This window comes from Urocitellus parryii, chromosome 12, assembly GCF_045843805.1.
Source record: "Urocitellus parryii isolate mUroPar1 chromosome 12, mUroPar1.hap1, whole genome shotgun sequence".
NCBI classification, from domain to species: Eukaryota; Metazoa; Chordata; class Mammalia; order Rodentia; family Sciuridae; genus Urocitellus; species Urocitellus parryii.
This window is the reverse complement of record NC_135542.1, coordinates 14,178,653-14,205,330: the sequence shown is the minus strand read 5'-3', so window position 1 is coordinate 14,205,330 and position 26,678 is coordinate 14,178,653. Positions and strand designations below refer to the sequence as shown.

The 26,678-nt window shown below is 44.6% G+C and overlaps 1 protein-coding gene across 1 annotated transcript; it reads right to left on the bottom strand.

The window, feature by feature from the left end:
* On the bottom strand, positions 1-26,672 carry LOC144249695 (nephrocystin-1-like). Its single transcript, XM_077791836.1, has 8 exons — positions 26,618-26,672; positions 25,576-25,704; positions 20,334-20,408; positions 17,236-17,318; positions 15,113-15,189; positions 13,806-13,905; positions 2,500-2,662; positions 1-159 (listed from the first exon to the last, which is right to left on the bottom strand). Exons 2-8 carry the CDS (start codon positions 25,648-25,650, stop codon positions 64-66), a joined length of 669 nt encoding a protein of 222 aa, XP_077647962.1. The 5' UTR covers positions 25,651-25,704; positions 26,618-26,672; the 3' UTR covers positions 1-63.
* Positions 26,673-26,678: the final 6 nt, after the last annotated feature.

Genomic DNA, 26,678 nt, shown 5'->3' with positions numbered 1-26,678 from the left:
TCTCTTCTAGCCCATGGGCAATGCAAGGAACCTGCATGATACCAGAGGCTCACTTCTCTCTTCTCATGTCTTCTGGAAAGGATTCGTTAATGCTTCCTGCAAGGTGAAGCAGAAGCCTGCATTCCCAGCTGCACAGAAGTGTTTTAGGGCAGTGTCTCCCTTAAAACCCAAAAATAAAAAAACAGATCATTCAACAGGCACATGGATTAGAGTACATGTTCAATGATCCCTCCTCCCTGGAGCCTTCCACATGCCCATCTTCCACATTCACAGAGCAATGCTTGGCCATTCTCAAGACCAGGAGACCATGATGCTCATCACCAGGAAGTCAATAAGGAACATGAAGAGAGCAGCATGGATTGCAGAAGGTGGCACATCAAGGATCTTCAGCTCTGCTGCTAGAACACAAGAGCTTAACTTCAGTATTGACTTTTTGCCAACTACCAAGTACGATAGCAGTGTCAAGCCCAATATGCAGATATGCAAGTAGTAGGTGACACCCCGCATCCATTCACAAAAGTGGGCAACATCTGCATCAGAACAAGGAAGTATCTTACCCTTACTCATAAAAATCATCAGAAACAAAATAAAATGGATGCAAGACTTCTCATTTCACTATTAGGTAGCTGTTGGAATTCCCTATTAAATAATACCTCCTCCAAAATAAAAAGTATCTCAGACATGTGTCAACTATTCAATGGATGACATTTTAAAAACTATGGACTTTACTTAATATTTATGTATGCTATATCCCTGCCTAAGGCTCTATGAGAAAGGAGCACATAGAATTGGATCTTTGAACATCTCACATTTGCTGATAAATATTACTGCTGATCTCAGGCATGGCGAAGTGAAAAGTGGGACTTTGGATATTCAAAGAATGCTATGTTGTGGGATTGGTGTCCCTGATTCATACATAGCATATGGTTTCTATGAAATCCAGTGAGGGAGCAGGAGTAACGAAGCTGATTGCACAGATGACCTCAGGGAATACTGACAGATAGGCCAAATGAAAAATATGCTCCAGCTAACCATTGGTATTTGGGCTTCTGATCCCAGTCCTGTTTTTAAAAAAGGTGCAGACAGGCAGTGTTCATTAAAAACTGTCTACCATGTAAAAGTGGGTAATTTAAATGGCATCTAGTTACACATCTGATAGAATGGTCTGGCAACATATGAATCTCATTCTAACAACAACAACAACAACAACAAAACATAGAAAATGAGACATAAAGATAAAACCTTGTCTTCACCAGGATGCCTAAAAATAGGTTTTATTTGGCTCATGCAAATAAATATCTTTCAATAGAATTTCTGATTTCTGAATGAACCCATTCAACTTCATACTGCACAGATCACAAGGTTTTCTTTACAGAATATTCTCTTCTTCTTCTTAAAGCCTCACATAGAAAATGTCTCACAGGACATAGGAGGGGAATGACCCAAAGGATGAGAGAATGGCTGGAACCGTTCTCAAATGTGCCCATGTAGCCTAAAGTTTGAAGGCATCTAATTGTACTCTAAAACAATTATGAACCTATTTGATCCATTATTAATAAATATCACCACTTTACCACTTGAACCAAATCACAGAAAATTGGAAACAGATGATCATTTGCTTTGATACCTTTACTTCTGTTTCATTACTCAGAGTCGATCAACTCTATACTTCAAGTGACACAGATTTATTACAGAATGCCTAAGATCCTAAGGATCTATTTTAGCTCAGCCCATGGTATTGCTTCATTATTTTATCATTTTGTAAGTAATAAAATATAACTTCATGTTGGATGATATATTCAAGCCATGAATATATCATCCAACATTGTTCTTCCCAAAATATTAGCCCAATTTCTGCGCGTGCTCACTTACTGTTTAGGAATTTTACTAATTGTTTGAAGGTTCTAGAGGACCTGTTAGACTCCTAATGGACAAACCATACGACATACTCCAGAGAACGGACGAGTGCCATAAGAAGAAAATAAGGTCAGCCTACAGCAATGGGCAGCTGCCTGCCCTTGGCTGGGAGGAGCACTGGCGATGGCACCAGGGCTGCTGGGCAGCAGAAGCCTCCACAGCCCTGCAGGGAGCCTGGAGCACAGCTCTGCAGAAACATGCTCAGCCCTGGACAGATGCACATGAGTTCCCATCACAGGCTAGAGTGTGACCGTCCCAGGTGCATGCCTGTCATGCCAGCCACCAGGGAGGCTGAGGAAGAGGAACATTTGAGGTCAGCCTTGGCAATTAGACCTTGTGGTCAAGGGGGAAAAAATTACAAGGGTCTCTGAGGATGGAGCTCAGGTAGGTCACTTGCCTAACAGGCTCAAGGACCTGGGTTCAATCCCCAGAACCACACATACACCAAAAAGTGACCTTGGAACATGGTTTAAAATGATGGGTCAGAAGGAAACAAGAGAGGGCTTTTAAAGCGAGGACTTAAAACAAAATCCACAGGTGCAACAGGAAAAGGAGACACAGAGTCAGTGACACCTGAAATACCTGGGCGGGTCTGTCTTTTAAACCGCCTCCTGCTCCCCAGGTCACACTGGGCTCCTCAGTCGCCCTCCCCTCTCCAGGGAGCCTGCAGGTCAGGCCACCTCTTCTCCTCTGAGGTCCATGGCGCAGGCCACACTGCTGAGGCCACCGCATCCTGAACAGGACCCTGCAAATCAAAATCCACCCAGCTGTGAACAGCAGCTCCGCCAAGGAAAAGCCCTCAGGTGAGAACCTGGACAGCGGGGTGGGCGCCGTGGGGACCGCCCTGGTGGCTCCAGGGGACAGGCAACCAGGGACCAAGGCTCCAGGGCGGTGGCAGAGTCCTCCAGGGGTCCCACTCTCCTGTGGGCGAGTAGACCCTGGCTGCTCCCGGCCAGCTCTCCCTCCCCCACCTCTAGGCGGGAGCAGCCTCAGCCCTCTTTGAAGCCACTCAGGTTCCCACGTCTACTCCTGACCTAGGACTTGAAGACTGTCAGCCTCAGTGCCTCGTGCACCCAGCAGTCATGCTGCGACTCCAGAGGCTGTTCTGCCCCAGGCCCCCATGGCCTGTGTTCCAGCTGCTGCTGAGTAACAGTGGTGGCTGTGTTGTGCAGGGGAAGGGTGGAGCCCTCCTTCCTTCCTTCCTTCTCACCCCCTCCTTTGCTGTTTGCTGCCCACCTCCCTGTTCATCTGTCTGGCAGGCACGGCACTCCCACAGTGGGCACGCCTTTCCTTCTGGCACCTTCCCACTCCATGAGGCAATGCTGCTTACCTTTTTTTTTTTTTAATTCCTTTAGAGAAACCTCCTGATTTTTCCAAACCTAAGATGGCCAGAAAGTTCTGTGTCACCAAAGGTTAGCTGAGTTGAAGAAGTAAGAACATATCCTCTTGACCTCACATGGGGACCAGCAGTCTCTGGTGGCAGAGGTGCTGTGATTGGGGTGAATGGGCCTCAGGTAGGCCATATCCTATTTATTTTTAGCAATAATATAACAGCATTAAAAGAGAAGAAAAGAATGCATCAAGGAGAGTAACTAAGAACAGAGTAGGGACAAAGAGCATGAGAAGAAGATTAACATTAAACAGGGATGAGAGGTGGGAGGGAAAGGGAGAGAGAAGGGAAATTGCATGGAAATGGAAGCAGACCCTCAGGGTTATACAAAATTACATACAAGAGGAAGTGAGGGGTAAGGGAAAAATAATACAAGGGGGAGAAATGAATTACAGTAGAGGGGGTAGAGAGAGAAGAAGGGAGGGGAGGGGAGGGGAGGGGAGGGGAGGGGGGATAGTAGAGGATAGGAAAGGCAGCAGAATACAACAGACACTAGTATGGCAATATGTAAATCAATGGAAGTGTAACTGATGTGATTCTGCAATCTGTATACGGGGTAAAAATGGGAGTTCATAACCCACTTGAATCAAAGTGTGAAATATGATATATCAAGAACTATGTAATGTTTTGAACAACCAACAATAAAAATTAAAGAAATAAAAAAGAATGCATCAAAAAGGCAAAGGGAAGTCCATTTCTAGCACCGCCACACACACGTGCACATAGCTTGCTTCTGCAGGCCAGCACTTCTTGGTGCTCAGAACTCAGAGTTCAAATTCGGAGCTTCCCCTCCCCTAAGGGGCTGAGAACCTGATCACTGCAAATTGAACCCTTTGTACAAGAGCTCCAGAACGAGAAAGGTAATTCCTATTTAACCCTGAGAGAAGGCTAAACAATATAGAGCACTAAGTTAGATCTGGAATAGCTCCAGAGTCAGAAAGCCAAGCCTTAGGGAGCCTGAGACACCTGTGTGCTCCCTGCCACATTGACAGCGCCCCCTAGCCTGTCCCAGCCCAGCCAGCTCACTGAACAGTCTGCTGGGCCCCTGTGCAGGACCCTGGAGCTCTCTCCAGAGAGCACGGGTCTGCCCAGCTTCATCCTCATTTTCAAGGTCTCCTGACACCCACAGGCTACACTCATGTAAGACTGTGGGCTGGGGCAGCTAGGGCCCTAGGGGACAATGGGCTCTGAGACAGATACTGGGCTTCCTGCTCTTGGCGCTGCTGCTCCACTGTTCTGTGCTCGCTGGCGTCCTGGAAAGACCCCTCCTGTCTCCTGTGAGCAGAGACGTGGCTGAGCCAAGTTGGAGCTGGTAGGCAGGGCAGGTGGGGCTGGAGGTGGATGCTCCTTGGAAAGAGAGGAGAGGGCTGCAGGTGCCACACTCGCTCCCTGCTCTCTGCAGGTAGCAGGATGGGTGGCGAGGATGCCCAGTTGGGTCAGTCCTGCCTTTGCCCCTCCAGGTTCTCAGGCAGGGCAGCCACATCCTAAAGTTCGCATCCAGCCCCTGACCTTGACCTACGTACACAGCAGCCCATGGTCCACAGCTTTGGAAAGGCCTAGGGCCTCTGGCTTCACTGCCATGGCCTGCTGTCGGTGAGCCAGCCTGTCCCTGGGTCACACCAGCAGGGTGCCCAAACCCACCCTTAGCATCACCAGGGGCGCACACGGCAGGATCCCGCCATGTGCAGAGGCAATGCCAGGACAGCCCTCAAGTCTGGGTAAGTGGCAGGGGCGGCAGCAGCAGGGCTCCTGAGAGGCATGCTCTGATACCAAAGGTCTGGGTGCCCGGTGCACTATACTCAAGCAAGAGCCTCAGTCCCTGAGGTTGGGGACAAGGACCCAGGGCCCTTCTTAGTAAGCCAACACACAGAAGAGTGCTCCTAGTTTCATCCACCCCCTGCACCACAGTCAAACCTGACCTTGAGATGGTGAAAGGACCTAAAAGCTAGTATCTGGAGCCACAGAAACTGCCGGAAGCGCTGTGCTGACAGGGCTGCGTGGGTGCCCTGGGCTCCCGGAGGAGCGGCTGGCAGCAGCAGAAGAGGGAGAACTAGGCCCCATGGGATCCGGCTGCCCCTGACAAAGACCGCTACTGTGCTGCTCTCCTCACACTGGGAAAAAAACCACAATTTTCTGAGGAAAGATTTGCCAAACGAACATCCAGGAAAGAAAAAAGAGGCGGGGCAGGTAAGGAGAGAGATGAATCCCCAGGAGCACGTTATTAACAGTTACTGAAAGACTCAACACCGTGTGTGATGACAAGCACCTGTCAGCTCTGGAGAAGGAACAGGGGATATTTAAAGCAAGGCCCTGACCCAGGGGCGGAAGCCACCACTCAGGCTGCTTCCCCTGCTGCTCCCCAACCTGCATCAGGCTCACTGTCTCGTGTCCCCTGTGTGACCTGGAGGAAGGCCCTCTTATCCCTCCAATCGGTTAACAACTGTTTTAAATTCCTCAATCCTACCAGCTGCGTTGCATCTCTTCATTTGAACAAATTTCAGGAAATGGCACCACATATCTATCTGGTGTGCACTGACATTTATTTGGATATAAAATAATTATGATATAGATAATTATAGCCAACACCATTGTGTTTCCCTATAGCCAGGGACTATAAATATGGACTAAGTGTTTTATATACTTGCTTTCAATTAAACCTCATTACAGCTGGAGGGAATTGATATTGCTATTATCCCCATTTTAAAGAGGCAGCCACTGAAACCCCGAGAGAAGGTTACATGACTACAGGGCATCCAGTGAGAACTGGAAGCTCTGGGATCTCCCCAGGAAAAGGCAAATGAAACCATGGTGAGAAACTGCTGTTCACTTTTTAAACTGGTCTAAACAGAAAAATCATACCATATGCTGCCAAGAACACGGAATCACTGAAACACGTGCACAGTGAGGGTGAGAGGGTCAATGGCACAGGCGTTCAGGGAAGCAGCCAGACCAACACCAGATGTAACAGCAAACCCTTTGCTAGGCAGTCCTACTTGAGATGTAGGTAGCCTCACGTCCACACACGCAGAAACGTGTATGCAAATATTTAGAGCAGGGTTATTTATAGTTACCCAAACCTAGAAAAACCCAAATGACCACCAACTAGAGGATGATAAACACATGGTGGCATGTCCATCAAATGCAGCAGTTACCATTTAGAATGAACAGGAACAAATCACTAACACAGGCAACAGCGCGGACGAGCCTCGGATGTATGATGGTCCAAGACGCCAGACTCAGAGGCCGCAGGCCGCATGAATCCACCTACGTCATCTAGGAAAGGCCAAAGTGCTGGGGAAGAAAACTGAGGAGTGCTTCCCCGAGGCCGGGGCTAGGAGCTGACCACAGAGGGACACAAAAGAACCTTTGAGAGCAAAGGGAATATTCTTTGGATTGTGGTGATTGTCATGTGATCGGTACATTTGTCAAAACTCCAGGAACTGCAACCCCCAAAATCATAAATTTTACTGCATGCAAGTCAAACCTAAATAAACCTAACATTAAAAAAAAAAAAAAAAAAAGTTCATACTGTAGTGACTTGGCCACATCAGTGTTTATAGCAGCTCAATTCACACTAGCCAAGCTATGGAACCAACCTAGGTACCCTTCAACAGATGAATGGATGAAGAAAATGTGGTATCTATACACACAAGAGAGCATTACTTAGCCTAAAGAAGAATGAAACTATAGCATTTGCCAATAAATGGATGGAACTGGAGATTATCATGCTAATTGAAATATGCTAGTCAGTCCCCCAAAACCAAAGGCCAATGTTCTCTCTGATATGCAGATGCTAACGCACAATAAGGGGAGGGGAGGGAAGAAGAAAAGTTCATTGGATTAGACAAAGAATATGAGGGGAAGGGAGAGGGGCTGGAAATAGGAAAGACAGCAGAATGAGTGGGACGTCACTTTCCTGTGTTCATATATGAACCCCCGACCAGTGGAACTCCACACTATGTACAACCACAAGAATGTGAAGTCGCACACCATGTATGTAGGATATGTCAAAATACATTCTCCTGTCCTATAAAACCAAAAAGTAAAAAAAGATTTCCCTGGATAGAGTGCCAGGGATCCCAGCAGCCTGCAGCAGGGCCCCGGAGATCCAGGCCAACTGATTCGCGTGGCCTGCCCTGCGGCTACAGAAGGCGTGGCGCCTCAGTGAAGCCATTAATTGGCAAGCAGGGAGGTTAGGGAAGGCCATTAGGTGGAATCCCACCAGCCAAGCCCACACGGACCCTTGGGCCGAGCACGGGATCTCAGAAGAGGAAGGAAGCGGTACAGTCCCATACCCCACAGCGGACACTCCACCGAGGCAGTCAGCGGCCTCCATCCGGGAAAGCTGAAGGATACACCGCCACTCTCCTTCAGAGTGCAACATCAAAACAGCGGACACTCCATCCAGGCAGTCAGCGGCCACCATCCGGGAAAGCTGAAGAATACACCACCACTCTCCAACAGCTTGCAACATCAAAACAGCCAGCAGCAGGACCCCGGAGATCCAGGCCAACTGATTCGCGCGGCCTGCCCCGCAGCTACAGAAGGCGTGGCGCCTCAGAGAAGCCATTAATTAGCAAGCAGGGAGGTTAGGGACTGCCATTAGGTGGAATCCCGCCAGCCAAGCCCACCGCCCACGACCGGAACAGGCCCAGCGACCTGCCAGCATTGTAGTCACGACACCCCAATTGGAATAGGGACAGAGCAGAGCCGCCTTCCACTCCCGGAACAGGCCCAGAGAGCCGCCAGCGTGGTAGACACGTCACCCCAATTGGAGTAGGGGCACAGCCGCCGCCCGCACCTGCAAGGGAGACTTTTCAAGTATACAAGAGCAACATAAATAAATAGGGGGTAAATTTCAAAACACAACAGTTGCACCAAGCAGAAAGAAACGCGAGCAGTATGAAAAGACAAGGAAAGAAAGGACCACAAGCAATGCAGGTCAACTCAACTTTAGAAGAGGTAATAGCTGCAACAGATGGAATATCAGATAAAGAGTTCAGGATATATATGCTTCAGATGATCTGGAGTCTCAAGGAAGACATGAAACAGCAAAATCAGACAATGAAAGATCACATTGACAAACAAATCCAGGAAGTAAAAGATCAATTTCACAGGGAGATAGAGGTAATAAAAAACAAACAAATTGAAATTCTAGAAATGCAGGAAACAATAAACCAACTTAAAAACTCAATTGAGAATACTACCAGCAGAGTAGATCACTTAGAAGAGAGAACATCAGACAATGAAGACAAAGTATTTCAACTGGAAAAGAACATAGACAGCTCAGCAAGTCTGCTAAGAAACCATGAGCAGAACATCCAAGAATTATGGGACAATATCAAAAGACCAAATTTAAGAGTCATTGGGATACAGGAAGGCACAGAGCTCCATTCCAAAGGAATAAACAGTCTATTCAGTGAAATAATACGAGAAAACTTCCCAGAATTGAAGATTGAGACAGAATCCCAAATCCTAGAAGCCTACAGGACGCCGAATGTGCAAAATCATAAGAGATCCACACCTAGACACATTATAATGAAGATGTCCAACATACAGAATAAGGAGAGAATTTTAAAAGCTGCAAGAGAAAGAAAGCAGATTACATTTAGGGGTAAACCAATCAGGATAACAGCTGATCTCTCAACACAGACTCTGAAAGCTAGAAGATCCTGGAATAACATATTTCAAACACTGAAAGACAATGGGCTCCAACCAAGAATCGTGTATCCGGAGAAATTAAGCTTCAGGTTAGAAGATGAAATTAAAACCTTCCACAATAAACAAAAGTTAAAAGAATTCGCAGCTAGAAAACCATCTCTTCAAAAAATCCTTGGCAAAACATTACAGGAAGAGGAAATGGAAAATAACATTGAAAACCAACAATGGGAGGTAGGACAGTAAAGGGGGGAAAGTAGTCAAAGAGGATAACAAATCAGGTTTAGTAACATCAATAAACAAATATGGATAGAAGAACAAACCATATCTCAATAATAACCCTAAATGTTAATGGCTTAAACTCACCAATTAAGAGGCACAGGCTAGTAGAATGGATCAAAAAACAAGACCCAACAATATGCTGTCTACAGGAGACGCATTTGATAGGAAAAGATATACATAGACTGAAGGTGAAAGGTTGGGAAAAATCATATCACTCATATGGACCGCGGAAACAAGCAGGAGTGTCCATACTCATATCTAATAAAATAGATTTCAAGCCAAAGCTAATCAAAAGGGATATAGAAGGACACTTCATACTGCTCAAGGGAACCATACACCAACAAGACATAACAATCATAAATATATATGCCCCAAATAATGGTGCAGCTGTATTCATCAAGCAAACTCTTCTCAAGTTCAAGAGTCTAATAGACCAACATACAATAATCATGGGAGACTTCAACACACCTCTCTCACCACTGGACAGATCTTCCAAACAAAAGTTAAATAAGGAAACTATAGAACTCAATAACACAATTAATAACCTAGACTTAATTGACATATATAGACTATACCACCCAACATCAAGTAGCTACACTTTTTTCTCAGCAGCACATGGAACCTTCTCAAAAATAGACCATATACTATGTCACAGGGCAACTCTTAGACAATACAAAGGGGTAGAGATAATACCATGCATCTTATCTGATCATAATGGAATGAAACTGAAAATCAATGATAAAAGAAGAAAGGAAAAAGCAAGCATCACCTGGAGAATGAACAATAGGTTGCTGAGTGATCAATGGGTTTTAGAAGACATCAAGGAGGAAATTAAAAAATTCCTAGAGTTAAATGAAAACACAGACACAACATATCGGAATCTATGGGACACATTGAAAGCAGTTCTAAGAGGAAAATTCATTGCTTGGAGTTCATTCCTCAAAAAAAGAAAAAACCAACAAATAAATGATCTCATACTTCATCTCAAAATCCTAGAAAAAGAAGAGCAAAACAACAACAGCAAAAGAAGTAGAAGGCAAGAAATAATTAAAATCAGAGCTGAAATTAATGAAATTGAAACAAAAGAAACAATTGAAAAAATTGACAAAACTAAAAGCTGGTTTTTTGAAAAAATAAATAAAATTGACAGACCCTTAGCCATGCTAACGAAGAGAAGAAGAGAGAGAACCCAAATTACTAGCATACGGGATGAAAAAGGCAATATCACAACAGACACTTCAGAAATACAGAAGATAATCAGAAATTACTTTGAATCCTTATACTCCAATAAAATAGAAGATAGTGAAGGCATAGATAAATTCCTTGAGTCCTATGATCTGCCCAGATTGAGCCAGGAGGATATAGACAACCTAAACAGACCAATAACAATAGAGGAAATAGAAGAAACCATCAAAAGACTACCAACTAAGAAAAGCCCAGGACCGGATGGGTATACAGCAGAGTTTTACAAAACCTTTAAAGAGGAACTAACACCAATACTTTTCAAGCTATTTCAGGAAATAGAGAAAGAGGGAGAACTTCCAAATTCATTCTACGAGGTCAACATCACCCTGATTCCGAAACCAGACAAAGACACATCAAAGAAGGAAAACTACAGACCAATATCTCTAATGAACCTTGACGCAAAAATCCTCAATAAAATTCTGGCGAATCGGATTCAAATACATATCAAAAAAATTATACATCATGATCAAGTAGGATTCATCCCTGGGATGCAAGGCTGGTTTAATATACGGAAATCAATAAATGTTATTCACCACATCAATAGACTTAAAAATAAGAACCATATGATCATCTCAATAGATGCAGAAAAAGCATTCGACAAAGTACAGCATCCCTTTATGTTCAAAACGCTAGAAAAATTAGGGATAACAGGATCATACCTCAACATTGTAAAAGCAATCTATGATAAGCCACAGGCCAGCATCATTCTGAATGGAGAAAAATTGAAGGCATTCCCTCTAAGATCTGGTACAAGACAGGGATGCCCTCTCTCACCACTTCTGTTCAACATAGTCCTCGAAACACTGGCCAGAGCAATTAGACAGTCAAAAGAAATTAAAGGCATAAAAATAGGAAAAGAAGAACTTAAATTATCACTATCTGCAGATGATATGATTCTATACCTAGCAGACCCAAAAGGGTCTACAAAGAAGCTATTAGAGCTAATAAATGAATTCAGCAAAGTGGCAGGATATAAGATCAACACGCATAAATCAAAGGCATTCCTGTATATCAGCGACAAATCCTCTGAAACGGAAATGAGGACAACTACTCCATTCACAATATCCCCCCAAAAAATAAAATACTTGGGAATCAACCTAACAAAAGAGGTGAAAGATTTATACAATGAAAATTACAGAACCCTAAAGAAAGACATAGAAGAAGACCTTAGAAGATGGAAAAACATACCCTGCTCATGGATAGGCAGAACTAACATCATCAAAATGGCGATATTACCAAAAGTTCTCTATAAGTTCAATGCAATGCCAATCAAAATCCCAACAGCATATCTTGTAGAAATAGATAAAAGAATCATGAAATTCATATGGAATAATAAAAGACCCAGAATAGCAAAAACAATACTAAGCAGGAAGTGTGAATCAGGCGGTATAGCGATACCAGACTTCAAACTATACTACAGAGCAATAGTAACAAAAACAGCATGGTACTGGTACCAAAACAGGCGGGTGGACCAATGGTACAGAATAGAGGACACAGTAACCAATCCACAAAACTACAACTATCTTATTTTTGATAAAGGGGCTAAAAGCATGCAATGGAGGAAGGATAGCATCTTCAACAAATGGTGCTGGGAAAACTGGAAATCCATTTGCACCAAAATGAATCTGAATCCCTATCTCTCGCCGTGCACAAAAGTTAACTCAAAATGGATCAAGGAGCTTGATATTAAATCAGAGACACGGCATCTGATAGAAGAAAAAGTTGGTTATGATCTACACGCTGTGGGATCGGGCTCCAAATTCCTCAATAGGACACCCATAGCGCTAGAGTTAACAAATAGAATCAACAAATGGGACTTACTCAAACTAAAAAGTTTTTTCTCAGCAAAAGAAACAATAAGAGAGATAAATAGGGAGCCTACATCCTGGGAACAAATCTTTACTCCACACACTTCAGATAGAGCCCTAATAACCAGAATATACAAAGAACTCAAAAAATTAGACAATAAGATAACAAATAACCCAATCAATAAATGGGCCAAGGACCTGAACAGACACTTCTCAGAGGAGGACATACAATCAATCAACAAGTACATGAAAAAATGCTCACCATCGCTAGCAGTCAGAGAAATGCAAATCAAAACTACCCTAAGATACCATCTCACTCCAGTAAGACTGGCAGCCATTAGGAAGTCAAACAACAATAAGTGCTGGAGAGGATGCGGGGAAAAGGGCACTCTTGTTCATTGCTGGTGGGACTGCAAATTGGTGCAGCCAATTTGGAAAGCAGTATGGAGATTTCTCGGAAAGCTGGGAATGGAACCACCATTCGACCCAGCTATTCCCCTTCTCGGTCTATTCCCTAAAGCCCTAACAAGAGCATGCTACAGGGACACTGCTACATAGATGTTCATAGCAGCTCAATTCACGATAGCAAGACTGTGGAACCAGCCTAGATGCCCTTCAATAGATGAATGGATAAAAAAAATGTGGCATTTATACACTATGGAGTATTACTCTGCATTAAAAAATGACAAAATCATAGAATTTGGAGGGAAATGGATGGCATTAGAGCAGATTATGCTAAGTGAAGCTAGTCAATCTTTAAAAAACAAATACCAAATGACTCCTTTGATATAAGGGGTGTAAACAAGGACAGGGTAGGGACGAAGAGCTTGAGAAGAATATTTACAGTAAACAGGGATGAGAGGTGGGAGGGAAAGGGAGTGAGAAGGGAAATTGCATGGAAATGGAAGGCGATCCTCAGGGTTATACAAAATGTCATATAAGAGGTAAGGAGGGGTAAGTCAAGAGAATACAAATGGAAGACATGTTTTACAGTAGAAGGGGTAGAGAGAGAAAAGGGGAGGGGAGGGGAGGGGAGGGGAGGGGGGATAGTAGACAATAGGACAGACAGCAGAATACATCAGATACTAGAAAGGCAATATGTCAATCAATGGAAGGGTAACTGATGTGATACAGCAATTTGTATACGGGGTAAAAGCGGGAGTTCATAATCCACTTGAATCAAACCGTGTAATATGATGTATTAAGAACTATGTAATGTTATGAACGACCAATTAAAAAAAAAAAAAAAAAAAAAAAAAAAAGATTTCCCTGAAGATAGGCCCAGGCATTGGTAAGTCTCATTTGTTCAAAAGTAGCTGAAGGATTTATTACCAAGTCTGTCACTTGAGCTAAGTGGTAAAGAAGAGTAAATGATGCTAAGCTTTATTATTTTTCTATTTCTCTTCTGCTCTTTGGCAAAAATAATTAATGGGGGAAAAAGTAACTGACAAGAGACAGCCAAGCAGGGGGGACCCAAGGCAGATGCCACCTGGAGCGGGACGCACCTGAGCATGCTCCGTGACCTTTGGGTGAGAGACCTCAGTTTCACCAGGAGTTGAGGCTGCCTCCGCATGGTCATCATCTGCTGGAAAACACTGCCTTGCGCTGTCAAAACAGAAACAGACCCATATCTGTCAGCGCTCGGAACGGGTGTTTGGTAAGACTATTAAGTGAGAGGTCAGCACAACTGGTGGTTACAGCAGGCAGGAGGCGCCCACATCCCTCTGGCTGTCAGAAGAGACCTGGCGGTGACAGCAACCTGGGGCCTCCCTACAGCACCCCCGGCCACTAGGGCAGATGGCCGCAGCAGCACGCAGGGAAAGGGGGAAGGGCACATGCGGCCCCAGGAAGAAGCACCTGCACCCAAACCCCAACTCCTTCCTGTTCCAAGGAGGAGAGAGCCTGGCACTGGGGCAGCAGCCAGGGTTGGTGTCCTGGACCACACAAGGATGGGAGGGCTGAGGCGTGCGAGGGGGCTCCAGCCGTCAGCCCACAGCTCCCCGGGGGAGGGCCCATCTGTGCTGCCCTCCACTCCCTTCCCTGGTGTCCCCTGGCCAACAGACATACTGACGGGTGCTCCATCTTCCTGGAGGGTGGCTGGAGGGTGAAGTGGCATGCATGTCACGATTTCAATGCCTACACGCCCTGACCCTGAAATGGGCCATCTCTGAGGCAGCCGGCTTCACTCACTCTGTACCTGCCACAGCATCAGCTCAGCGTTCAGCGACAGAACTAACGCAGGGCCCCATTTCTCACGATTTTCAACATTATAGTCTTACACGTGCTACCAAAATAACAATCACTTAGATAAAAATGACTAAGATCACATCACCAAATGGCACATCTTAAAACATGTGAATCCAAGTAGAAACTGTCATGCTTACTGGAATATGGCTGCCTTCTCTGAAGCCTCTGCCATTTGTTTCATCTTTAAGGAAAAGGAGGTGCCACGGTTTGGATCTGAGGTGTTCCCCAAAGGCCCACAAATGAAAGGCCTGGTCACCAGCTTGTGGCACTGAGGGAGAAGGTGTGGGACCTTTAAGAGATGGGGCCTTATGGGAGGAGGCTAGGACACTGGTCAGTTGAAGATACTGGACCCCAACCCTTCCTCTGAGTCCTGGCAACCATGAGATGAACAGGCCTCCCCTGCCATGTGCTCCCACCATGATGTCACAGGCTCAAAGCAACGGCCAAGCAATCATGGACGGAAACCCGCGAAGCAAAATAAACCTCTTTCTTCTGAATTTGATTATCTTAGGTACGTTGTCACAGCGACGGAAAGCTGACAGAAGGCAGCGCACCACTGCAGTACCTCTTCTGGACACTGAAGGGTCCACTTCAACACCTTTTTCATAAGGAGTGCCACCATTCAAGAAGAGCTCGTAAGTTCTGTGAAGGAATAACACACTATGATGGCTGCGCCTGGCGGGCCTTCCGTAGACACCCGAACCAGAAGTGAAACATTTTTAGCACAAATGTATTCATTCTAATTATGTCTCATTGATGAGTGAGAATGACAGTGTTGACCCTTCCATGGGGTGTCATCTCAGCAAAGAGACTCTGTCCCAAGCATCAACACAGGAAATGTACTTATATGAAAATGAGAAAGACTTTTGTTATTAACATGGGCCTGGGGCTGTAGCTCAGTGGTAGAGCACTTGCCTTGCACACGTGAGGCACTGGGTTCGGTCCTCAGCACCACATAAAAATAAACAAATAAAAATAAAGATGTTTTGACTTGAATGACTTGTTAATAGCAAGTAATTACTGTTTTTAAATGTGTTGAATCAATATTTGAAATTAAGTCATTATGAATTTACATGATTTTTAAAATAAAACAGTAACACAGATCGTTGTAAAATGTTGGAATGGGGGCTGGGGTTGTGGCTTGGAGGTAGAGCACTTGCCTAGCATGCGTGAGGCACTGGGTTCGATCCTCAGCACCACATAAAATAAAAAATTAAAATATTGTGTCTACCTATAACTAAAAAATAAATATTTAAGAAAAATGTTGGAATGGCATAGACAGGACACGTGAAAAGTGAAAAATTCCTCTGTCCTTCCCCCTAGTTCAGTAAGTCTCCTGCCCTGTCTGTCACCCACCCTGTGACTCCCTGTGCCTCACAATACACATCAGAATGCTTCCCTATCGATCGAGCTCCATCTCCTAGGAAATAACTGGGACCTCACTTTGCCAAGGTGGAATTTTGGATGTTTCCTTATTTTTTAAAGAATCATAAGAAACTTGAGTTTCTGTATTCACTCCTGATAATGGGGCGCCCCTCCTGCTCCGGCTAGGATGAGGCTAGAAACTAGGGTTCAGTGGTAAGGAGGCTGTGCAGGGCATGTTATCCAAGTTAATCCTCACCAGGAGCTTGTGGGGTAGGAATTATTCCCCCAGATTAAAGGTGGGGGGAATTTGGATACTGTGGCGCATACCTCCTGTTATACAGGCAGTGTGGGACCCAGCACCCTGAGTTTCCGTAATGACAAATTTAGAATCTGATCACTATCCTACCTACTGCTTGTCCATCTGTAGCCCTCGGTGAATGTCCTGTTTATATCCTAGACTTAGATCTTTATTTTCCCCATTTAAAAATTCATATGAGCTGGGTGAGGAGGCACATGCCTATGACCCCAGTGACTTGGGAGGCTGAGGCAGACGGATCACAAGTCAAAGCCAGCCTCAGTAACTTAGTAAGGTCCTAAGTAGCTCAGCGAGACTCTGTCTCAAAATAAAAAATAAAGAGGGCTGGAGATGTGGCTCAGTGGTTAAGCACCCCTGGGTTCAATCACTGGAACCAATAAATAAATAAATAAAAATTCAGATGATCTTTTACTTATTAATTTTCAAGGGCTCTTTTTACGTTAGGGCTAACAACATTCCAACTTTGTGGTATGCATGATAATATTTGCTTCTAGCTTGCACTGTGCTTTTAAAGTTTAAATTTGCTTACAGGAGGGCTGGGCCTGAGGTAGAGCACTTGCTTAGCAAGTGCGGGGCCCTGGGTTCAGTCCTCAGTACCACATAAAAATAAATAAAGGTATTGTGTCCAACTACAACTAAAAAATAAATATTAAAAAAACTGCTAGAATTTCAATGTCCTACACAGATTCACAGAGGACCTGGGGACCCTGGACTTAGCTTTTGCACTGTTTTCAGCATGGTGGAATGTGCCAGTACTTCAGGGAACAGTCCCAGCAGGCAGACAGTGCGAGCATATTCTAGAACATGTCCTATGTGTCCTTCTCCCTCTCTGGGTGAGAGTGCGTGTGTTGCTTTCGTACACTACTTTATACAACACTAAAATCAACATTAAAAGCCCTCACCCCAAAAGCTGTTGACATGCCAACAGAACAAACCTGAGTTCCTTGATTCTAAAAAAAGAACTTCTACAAAATCACACAACTGCTAGGAATACACAGCGCACTTACTTTGCTGGTATCGGAACGCCACTGGCATCGAAGAGCCTGAGAAACACCCAGCCGCAACTTAACTCTCCTCTCTCACCCGTTGACTAGGAAATAAAACAAGTCTGAGAAACAACATCTGAACGAGTCAAATTATAAGCACATGCAAGCCCCTGAAAGGAACAAGACCAGTATACCCGCTTAGGGCTAAGTAGTTCTGCCCCAGAAAATCAAATGAAACGTGGTGGGTCCCACAGTACAGCACAGGTGGCACTTTAAGTGATGCTCACATTTTGTCAAAATTGCCCTTGAAAATCCCTGAAACTAATGACTTGCCAACAGGTGCCTCAGGAGCTGAGCACTTCCTGTGGCATCACCCAGAGGCACATGGGTGCTCCTGGATCAGCAAGCTCTGTCTCCCTGCAGTGGACTGTGGGGATTCAGCATGCAAAGGCCTTGACACCTGGAAGTCTGCCCCACTGTCCACTGCCAGAGGCCACTGGGCCTGGCTCCGGGCTGCTCCTCTCCTCGCTCTGACTCATCTGCGACTCCCCTGGGTTTACTTGTCCTAAAGAAACACGGGATGATGCAGTACACAGGGTACCTGTGGTGGCTCTGGGCTACGAGGGGCCGGGTTCCTATACTGCATTTAGATGCTGCTAGGGGGTGGGAGATGGAGGGCTGCTAACATGGCCACGCCTCGGCTCCAGCAGTTCACATGACACCATGCTTCTGGTGTTCCCTGCACAGAACCGCCACTTGACCAGGTCTCTCAATAAGAATTGCTGACTGCAGGGCCAGGTGCACTGGGTCCCGGGGTTGGAGTGCCACAGTGCTTCTGATCAATTTCTGAAAACCCCTTCTGTTCTGAATTTCTGTTCTCTAGGAGCTCTGGCGTTCACTGGTGCTACACATGTAAGCAGGTCCTGTTCATCTAATTGCCACTGAGAAAGCAGCACTGCATAAGAATCATGAGCACTGCCAGCTCGCTCCACCAGAGATGAAAATCCCACCTAGGGAAACCCTCCAGGACTTCACTCACAGACACACACACTCCAGCACTCCTTTTTTTTTTTTTTTCTTGTATTGGGAACTGATCCCCAGGGGTGCTTCACCACTGAGCCACATCCACATCCCTTTGAATTTTTTATTTAGAGACAGGGTCTCACTAAGTTGCTTAGGTCCTCTCAAAGTTGCTGAGGCTGGCTTTGAACTTGCCATCTTCCTGCTCAGCCTCCTGAGTCGCTGAAATCACAGGCCTGCACCACGGCACCCGGCCTGCCAATTCCCTTTTAACTGGTATATTATAAAGTGACATTTATCTTGCGCCTGACATACATTTCGAATATAAGAAATTCCAAGTTCAAATAATATTCCCAGGTCTGGAGATGAAGAATTGGACCTGATAAAACAGTCGCCATGGAGCAAGCATGGCAAGATGCCAGTGACCCGGAACGATAAAGAAACGTGGGTTACTGACCACAGTGCACAGTGGGAAGGGGCGGTCTGTCCTGTCCAAGGCACAAGGCTTGTGCCTCTGCATTACCACAAAGGACTTTTAAGGAAAGTTAACAGCAGATGGACTGACCCATCCACACCATGGACTTGGTGAACACACTCAGCTCCCTTGTTGAGGGAAACACCTTTCTCTTCACTTACTTTTCTCCGAGCAGGGCTAACATACAACCTGTGCGGCAAACCACCCGGAGGTGCTCGAGGCCCACTTGGCATATGTTATAAGGTTTTTATGCCAATCGATGTTCATTTTAAACAGAATTGAGTGGCTGGGCACACAAGTCTGCTGGGCTTTCCTGATGCCTGCCTGGAACAGGCCCCCTCCCCTTGGGCTCCTCCCACCCCTCTCCCTACACAGCACATCCTCCCTTTCTTGCCTATAAAACCCTACCCAGTCTTTGAGGTCTAGTTTTCTTTTACAAAACCTCCTGAGGCTCAAGGGCTAGAATTAACTTCCCCCTCCTCTGTGTTTCCCAAAGCGCTTGGAGACCCATATCCTCACAGCCTGCCTGATCGGAGTAATCCATAGCGCACCCCCCCCCCCCAAAGGGCGACTCTAAGGATTGAATACAGCAGGGACCCAAGGGCCTGTGCGTGGCTAGAGCATCCTAAGTAGAGAGCATTCTTATTATTTGCAGCTGTGTTTCTTCCCCACTGACATACAAGTAAACCCTCATGCACCTAGGAAGAATGTGGGCACGTAACAGATACCTCAGTTCATTCAGGAAGGTGACAAGCACTTAGTTATTCCTCCCAAAGCTCACCTTTATATCCTGAGAAAGCATGACACACAACTGTGCGTCACAGAACTGTGAAATGACAGACCCCAAAATATGTGGTGTGTCTCCCTGGAGGCAGCGAGGTCAGGAGGTCAGGAGGTCACGCTCACTTTCAGGCATTGTGCTGTAGTCAAGCAAGGATGCGTGCAGCACCCAGCGAGCTGCGGGCCTCACTCACAGCCAGTGCCCTCTCCATGAACCCCCATTTGTGTTAAGATCTTTATTAGGAGAAGGGTAATTAGGGTGCAGTAACAAAGGGAGTTAGTTGAGGGAGGGAAGTAAACACTCAAGTAATGAAACCTGGGGGTGGAAGTAGGTGAACCACAGACAATTTGTATTATAAAAAGAACAGAGAGACACCTTGGATTCACTAGCATCCATCCCTGCGAGCCTGACTCAGTGGTATAAACCTTAACCTCCTCCCAGTTCTGACAGTCCGGAGTGGACTGGTTGCCTAGGCGTCACCTTTCATTTCATCAGAGGAAAACACAACTGTCATTAGTGCAGTTGTAAGACTCCATTTCTGAAAAACACCTCACTTCCTAAATTTTATCTTCTTGTCTGCATTTTTCATCAAATGGGCATTTCCTAAAATTGAAATCCAATGAATAGGATGATTCATTGGAATTGTAACCTTGGTGAGTCAGAAACACAAATAATTTTAATCAAAGTCCTCCTGGAACAGTAAAGAATCTAAGGGTTCACATGTGGCTCCATGTGTTCTGTGCTAAATGTGACGCTTCCACAGCCTCGTCTTAGGTCTTAACTGCTGATCGCCTAGGAGGAAAGCAGGGTGTTTCCTGTTCTGCTACTCAGCAGATTTCTTACCTGGGGAGAAAAGGCCCAGGTTTTGGGCTTTTGGGGTTGCCACGTGGCCCTCACAGTGTGAATGTTGCTCAGGACCTGAAAGATTTTCCGATTTCAGATCAGGCTGTAGGAAGTTCTTTGAAACATCACCCTTCTGAGTCCCAGATAATTACCAGTGGCTATACTGGTCAGGGCAGAGGGAGAGGAGGGGCTTCCATTTTTTATTTCATGCAGTTCTGTAAGATCTGGGTTTCTTTCTACATCCAATATAGTATGCATCTAACTTTTCAAACAGTGAAAACAATGAAGGAGCTGATAAAACAGATTCAGATTTGTGCCCTTGTGACAGTAATAAACCACATCAAGTGAATACTCATATCTGAGATATGCTTACTAGAAGAGGAAGTGACACTTCAGGTAGAAACCTCAGAAGCCTATAGGATTAAAACAGAAGATCTAACACTTGTGTCATCAGAGTCCCAGAGGAGAGGAGTTTCAAAGGTACTGTAGGAAATAATGCCTGAAAAATCCCCAATTTCAGCCAAAGTCAGAAACCTACAGATTTAAGAAGCTGAGCAAATTCCAAACAGGGGAGATCCAAAAGGGTTTGTGCCAGGTACAACACACTTCTAAAGTAAACAGGAAAAAAAATACACCGAAGGTAGCAAGAGAGAAAAACAGCCAGGTTAAGCCAGGGGAATGACTCAGATGGCAGTGGGTGTCTCGGCAGAAACCAGAGGCCAGGAAGAGGTGGCACCAGGTTGTTTAAGTGGTAGACGAAAAGAACTGTCAATCCAGAGTCCGACATCTAATGGAAAGGTCCTTTAGGAAGGAAGGGAGACAGATACTCAGATAAAGCTAGTTTAAGAGAATCTGTCACCCTGAAAGGATGGTTAAAGGACACTCTCTGTACAGAAAGTACAAGCTAAAGAAGGAATCTTGGAACATCAGGAAGGAGATCAATGAGAACAGTAAAGATCTGACTAAATACTACTAATTTTCTCAGTTGATGGTTGAAGCAAAAACTGTAAGACTGGGTGATGTGGTTTCAGTGTATGTAGAGGAAATGAGCAAGCCAGTTGTGAGTGAATGAGGACAAAGAGAATTAGAGAGAGGGGCAGTCTCTGCCTCTCCCTCCAACCAGAACGCTGCCTGTGGTCACTGTGATTAGCTGGGTGTCTAAAATGACACCTACAGCAAGCACCCAGGAAGCCACCCAGAGAGACCACTCAACACCACGGATAATTCAGAATGGAGTTCTAAGAAACGTCTAAGCCACACGCAAGAAGGAGGAAAGAGAACAGAGGACAACAAGGAGAGAGAACAAAGCCGGGCTCCCTCCGAGCCCTAGAAAATAAAACAAAAAAGAAAAGCAGGCAGCAGACCCAGAGGCTTGAGGCTCCCCCCGACGCTGCAGGTGTAGGTGCACCTGCCCTGCAAGGACGGTGGGTGCTGGGAGGGCGTCCTGGCTTGGCGCTGCCCAGGCTCCACAACAGCGCTTTCCATTTGTAATAGGCTAGATTTGTTAAAGAAGCCTTCAAAAAGCAAATAATGCATTTTTCTAACTATTAAATGTGATGTAAAACTTCTCGATTTCGAACTCTGATAAAAATTAATTTCATAAATGAACTTCTAGGATCTGGATAAAAAATGAATCCCATATTTTCTGTTAAAAAAGTGAAATTCTAGTTTTTGTTTTCGGTTCTCATGTGAGAACAGGAGAGTACAGCAGGTCCTCTCTTCTTGGTCACTGCTGACACCTCCTGGCGCGTTTGCGGTGGTGCTTTTGTGCACAGTAGCCCTGTGGTCACCCTTACTCCAAGTTCAGGTGGAAGAAAACCACCAGGGCACCGCAACACCCAGTCCTCCCTCAGGCCTCCCTATCTGTGTGCATGTGACCATGGTCTATCCAGGGGTGGATGTCTGAGACCTACTGCCCACTCCACACCTGCTCTCCCTCCACCCTCCACACTCAGCCCACCACCAATCCCGTTGATTCCCGCCTCCTGCATCTCCCCTCACCTCATCTCCACCCAAGCTGTAATCCTCATCACTCTTTTGGTTGCACTTATTATGCTCCATGTGTTGTTCTCCGGGCTTTACTTATATTAACCCAGTTTGCTCACATTGATCCCAGGAGGTACAAGAGGAGGAGCCTGAGAGCAAGGTCAAGGTCCCATGTTGTGCAAATGCCAGCGCCAGGGGCAATCCTAAGCAAGCTGGATCCAGATTTTGCTTCTTCAAGATGATGCCTATTGTCCTCTGCCTGCCATGCTGTGCCACAGCCCTGCCCCCAGTGGTCCACTCGAGTCCCCTCTGGCTGCCCTCTCCTCCCTTTAACTTACCTTTTCTATTTATTCTTCGGAGAGGAGCCAGAGATCTTTCCAGAACATGAATCTCATCATGTCACCTCCTTCAGTGCCCTCTGCTGTTTTTAGGACAGATGCGCACTGCTTCTCACACTGCCTGCCTTCCAGACACTCCCTGTCAGGATTCCACACTGGCGGCCACCCTGCTCCCCCTGGAGTCCCCTCCCCAGAGGGCCTCTGCCTGCAAGTCCCATGGAGGCCTGGGGCTCCTCAGCTCAGGGGGTGAGGCTGTGAGGAGCTCTTCTGCGGCTCCCACCCACTCTGGGAACCCCTCTAACTAGGCTTTAGCTGACATCTACCAGACTGTTTCACTTCCACTTTGTGATTAGTACAAAATATTTTCTAATTTCCCTTTGACTCATTGATTATTTAGAAATCTGTTAATTTCCAAGCATTTGAAGACTTTGCCCATGGATCTTTCTGTTACTGATATCCAGCTTAATCTCATGTGCTCAAAGGCCATACGGTACATGGCTCTCAACTCTTTTAGACTTGTTGGGGTTTATTTTCTGACCCAGGTCCACCTGTGTAGACTGGAGGATATTCCACATGCACTTACAACATGCATCTTACTGTTTAGAGGTGAAGTGCTGCTCAATACTCATTCTACCTAGTTTGTCAATAGGTTAATCAATTCCAAATATCCTTTCTCATCTTCTGTCTGCTTGTTCTATATTCCTGAGAGAACAGTAGTGAAGGTTCCAATTATAATGGTGGCTTTTCCCATTTCTTTTTTCAGTTCCATCAAGTTTTAGGTCATGTGTTTTGAAGCTCTAACATGGGGTGACTGGGTATATATCTACTTTGTTTGACATTTTTTCTTTTTAATGCACTGGGGGTTGAACCCAGGGCCTTGCAGATGCCAGGCAAGCGCTCAGCAACAGACCCACTTTCCCAGCCTGACATTAATATCTTGAATAGTGAACCCTCCTCCCTTTAACTTACCTTTTCTATTTAAGGTGGGCTTCTTGTATGGAACATCTAAGTGGGTCTCTCACTATAAACTCTTACATTCCCCTAATAATGTATTACATGTTAGGTATATTTTTATATGCCTATTGGTTTCTCATGTTTTCTTTTTTGAAGGGCCTGTTCAAGTTTTTGCTCATTTAAAAACTGAGTTATCTTTTTATTTCTTAGCATCCTTGACTTGTTCCTAATCTTAGACTAAAAAAAAAAAAAAATTCTACATTTCACTGTCAATGATAGAAATTTAGGTTTTTCTTGTTCTTTATAAATTTGAGGAAGTTCCCACCTGTTCCTAGTTTGTAGGGAATTTCTTAAAACTCGTGAATGGGCACTGGAATTTGTCAATGTTTTTTCTTTGTTTATTGAGATGTTCACATGATTTTTTCTTGTCTACTAATATGATGAAATAACATTACAATTTCGCATGTCCAATGCTGGATGCACAGGTGTGTACATCTGAACATGGGGAGAAATTCCAGCTGGTCGTGACCTACTGTCCTTTCTATAAATTGCTAGATCCAACTTGAGAATGTTGTTTAGGATTTTAGTTTCAATATCCATGAAGAATACTGGTCTTGTAATGTCATCGTTTGGTGTCATGTTTTTCCTAGATTTAGGAAATACGTTAGGGAATGTTTTCTCCTTTTCTATTCTTTGGAAGAGTTTGAATAAGATGGGTATTATTTCTTCCTTAAATGTTTGCGGGAAGACACTAGAGTGAAGCCATAAGGACTTGGAGTTTTCATTGTAGGAAGTTTTTTAATTGAAGTTGTAATTTCGTTAAAAGAGAAATTCAAATTTTCTATTTCTTCTTATGTCAGTTTCAGTAAATTATGGTTTTTTATAAAATTATCTATTTCATCAATGTTGTCAGATTTACTGGCATACACTTCCTCATAATATCCCTTATTGTCCTCAGTGTCTGCAGGATCAGTAATGATGTTTCTATTTCAATGGGAGATATTGATAATTTGTTTTCTTTTTTTTTTTTGTACCAGGGATTGAACTCAACCACTGAGCTACATCCCCAGCCCTATTTTTTTTTTTTTTTTTTTTTAAATTTAGAGACAGGGTCTCACTGTGTTGTTTAGCACCTCACTGTTGCTGAGGCTGGCTTTGAACTTGCGATTCTCCTATCTCAGCCTCCAGAGCTGCTGGGATTACAGGTGTGCATGTGCCACCTCGCCCAGCTTTCTTTCACTCTTTTTAAAGTATCTTGGTCAGTCTTTCTGGGCCTCTTTCAATTTTATTAATCTCTTCAAAGAATCAACCTTCACCTCCATTGATTTTCTCTTCTGTCCATCTGTTTTCTATTTCATTAATTTCCACTCTTTGTTATTTCCTCTTTTCTACATTCTTAGGTTTAACTCACTCTTCAATTTCTAGTCTCTTAAGTTCCCAGCTTAGACCACTGATTTTAAACCTTCCCTCTTTCTAGTATATGCAATTAAAGCTACGAATTTCTACCTAAGCACCACTTAAACTACATCTCAGGAAAGATACATTATTTTTTTAGAAGTCATTCAGACTATCATTTGGTATTAGGTAAAAAATGGTCTTTTTTAGGAATCAGGGAAGAGCTGAGCAGAAAAGGATTCCAGGAGACCTCCCGGGAGATGGCCATGCTCCATATCTTGCCTGGGGAGCTGGATATACGTTGCATTTTCAAAAACGCAATGCTCTATACCTAGACCTGAACTGTACACAACACTAGAAGACAGGTACCAGTCCCTCTCATAAGTGAAGAAATCTAAGGCCCAGATGGGTTAACTGTGTGTGTACCAACATCACACACTGAAGAGCCAGGGTTAACCCACTGCAGTACCACACACTCACACACACAGTGCACTCCACCTTTAATGTGTGGTACCACACAAGGGCTTCTCCATCATCCTGTGTGAGATGGTTCAACTCAGTGAGCTTACCTTACTGCCATCAAACAGACAGAGGCGAACATGTCTGCTGAGCACCTGGATGCTCGTTGCTGGGAGAGGAATCATCTTACAGCTCCACAGGGTGAGGATCAAGGAAACACGACTTGGCCTTGACTTAATCTGAAAGAAAAACACAAAAACCTATTAATAGGAGTACAAATCCATTTCCAAAGCATCATTTGTAAAATACAGCTTAAGAAGATATACATAGAATACAAAAAGGAAAACTTTTACATGGATATACATACACAGAGTTTCAATAGTCTGTTCAAAATCAACCCCAGTTATTTCAGGTAAATTTTGCATAAAGTTATATTTGAAACATTTGCATTTTTTTCTTAACTACTTAAAAACTTCAATGAAAGACTACTAGTACTAGCAGGTAAAATATATGACCTGACCCTCAAATCACTGTATTCTAGTCTCCAGGCCCATTCCCATACGATGTGTGGAATTGTAGACAGTTACCCTAGCATGACAACCAAGATACCTGGCATTAATGTCACCCAGCTACCTCCTCTTTGGCTCTTAGATGCTTTGACATAGAATGTAATGTTTGGTCTGACTGTTCAAATCTATTTCACAGATAAAAGTCAGATTGTGAATAAATAAACTGGCATTCTGTATTTTTATTTTTAAAGAACAGCTTCAATGAGCTAAACTTTACATTCTGCTTTATGATCACAAGGCTTTTCATTTAAATAATTTATATTGTTGCAAAAGATAAGATAATATCAATAATCTGTCACCTTTTTATTTAAGTAATGAGAGTTGGGTTTTTAGTTCCCGGGCACAAGTTCACGGCATTAACTGTGATCTGCTCAAGCACTGGTGCACCAAGCAGCCCCTCTGCCCACTTGCAATACAGCACCTCCTACTAAGGTGCCAGTTGATGCTCAGGGTGAGAGGATTAGGGGCAAGTAACCTTGAAGCAGCCCTTCCACCCACAGTTAATGGCTCAGGCACACAAGAGCCAGCCTGCCCCTCATGACTCCCCTTCAAAATGAGCTTCTAGACAAAAGTTGCCAAGTACCGGGAAATCCAGGATGAACAGGAATCAGAAAGCCCACTGAGGACGCTCTAGGAGAGCCCTT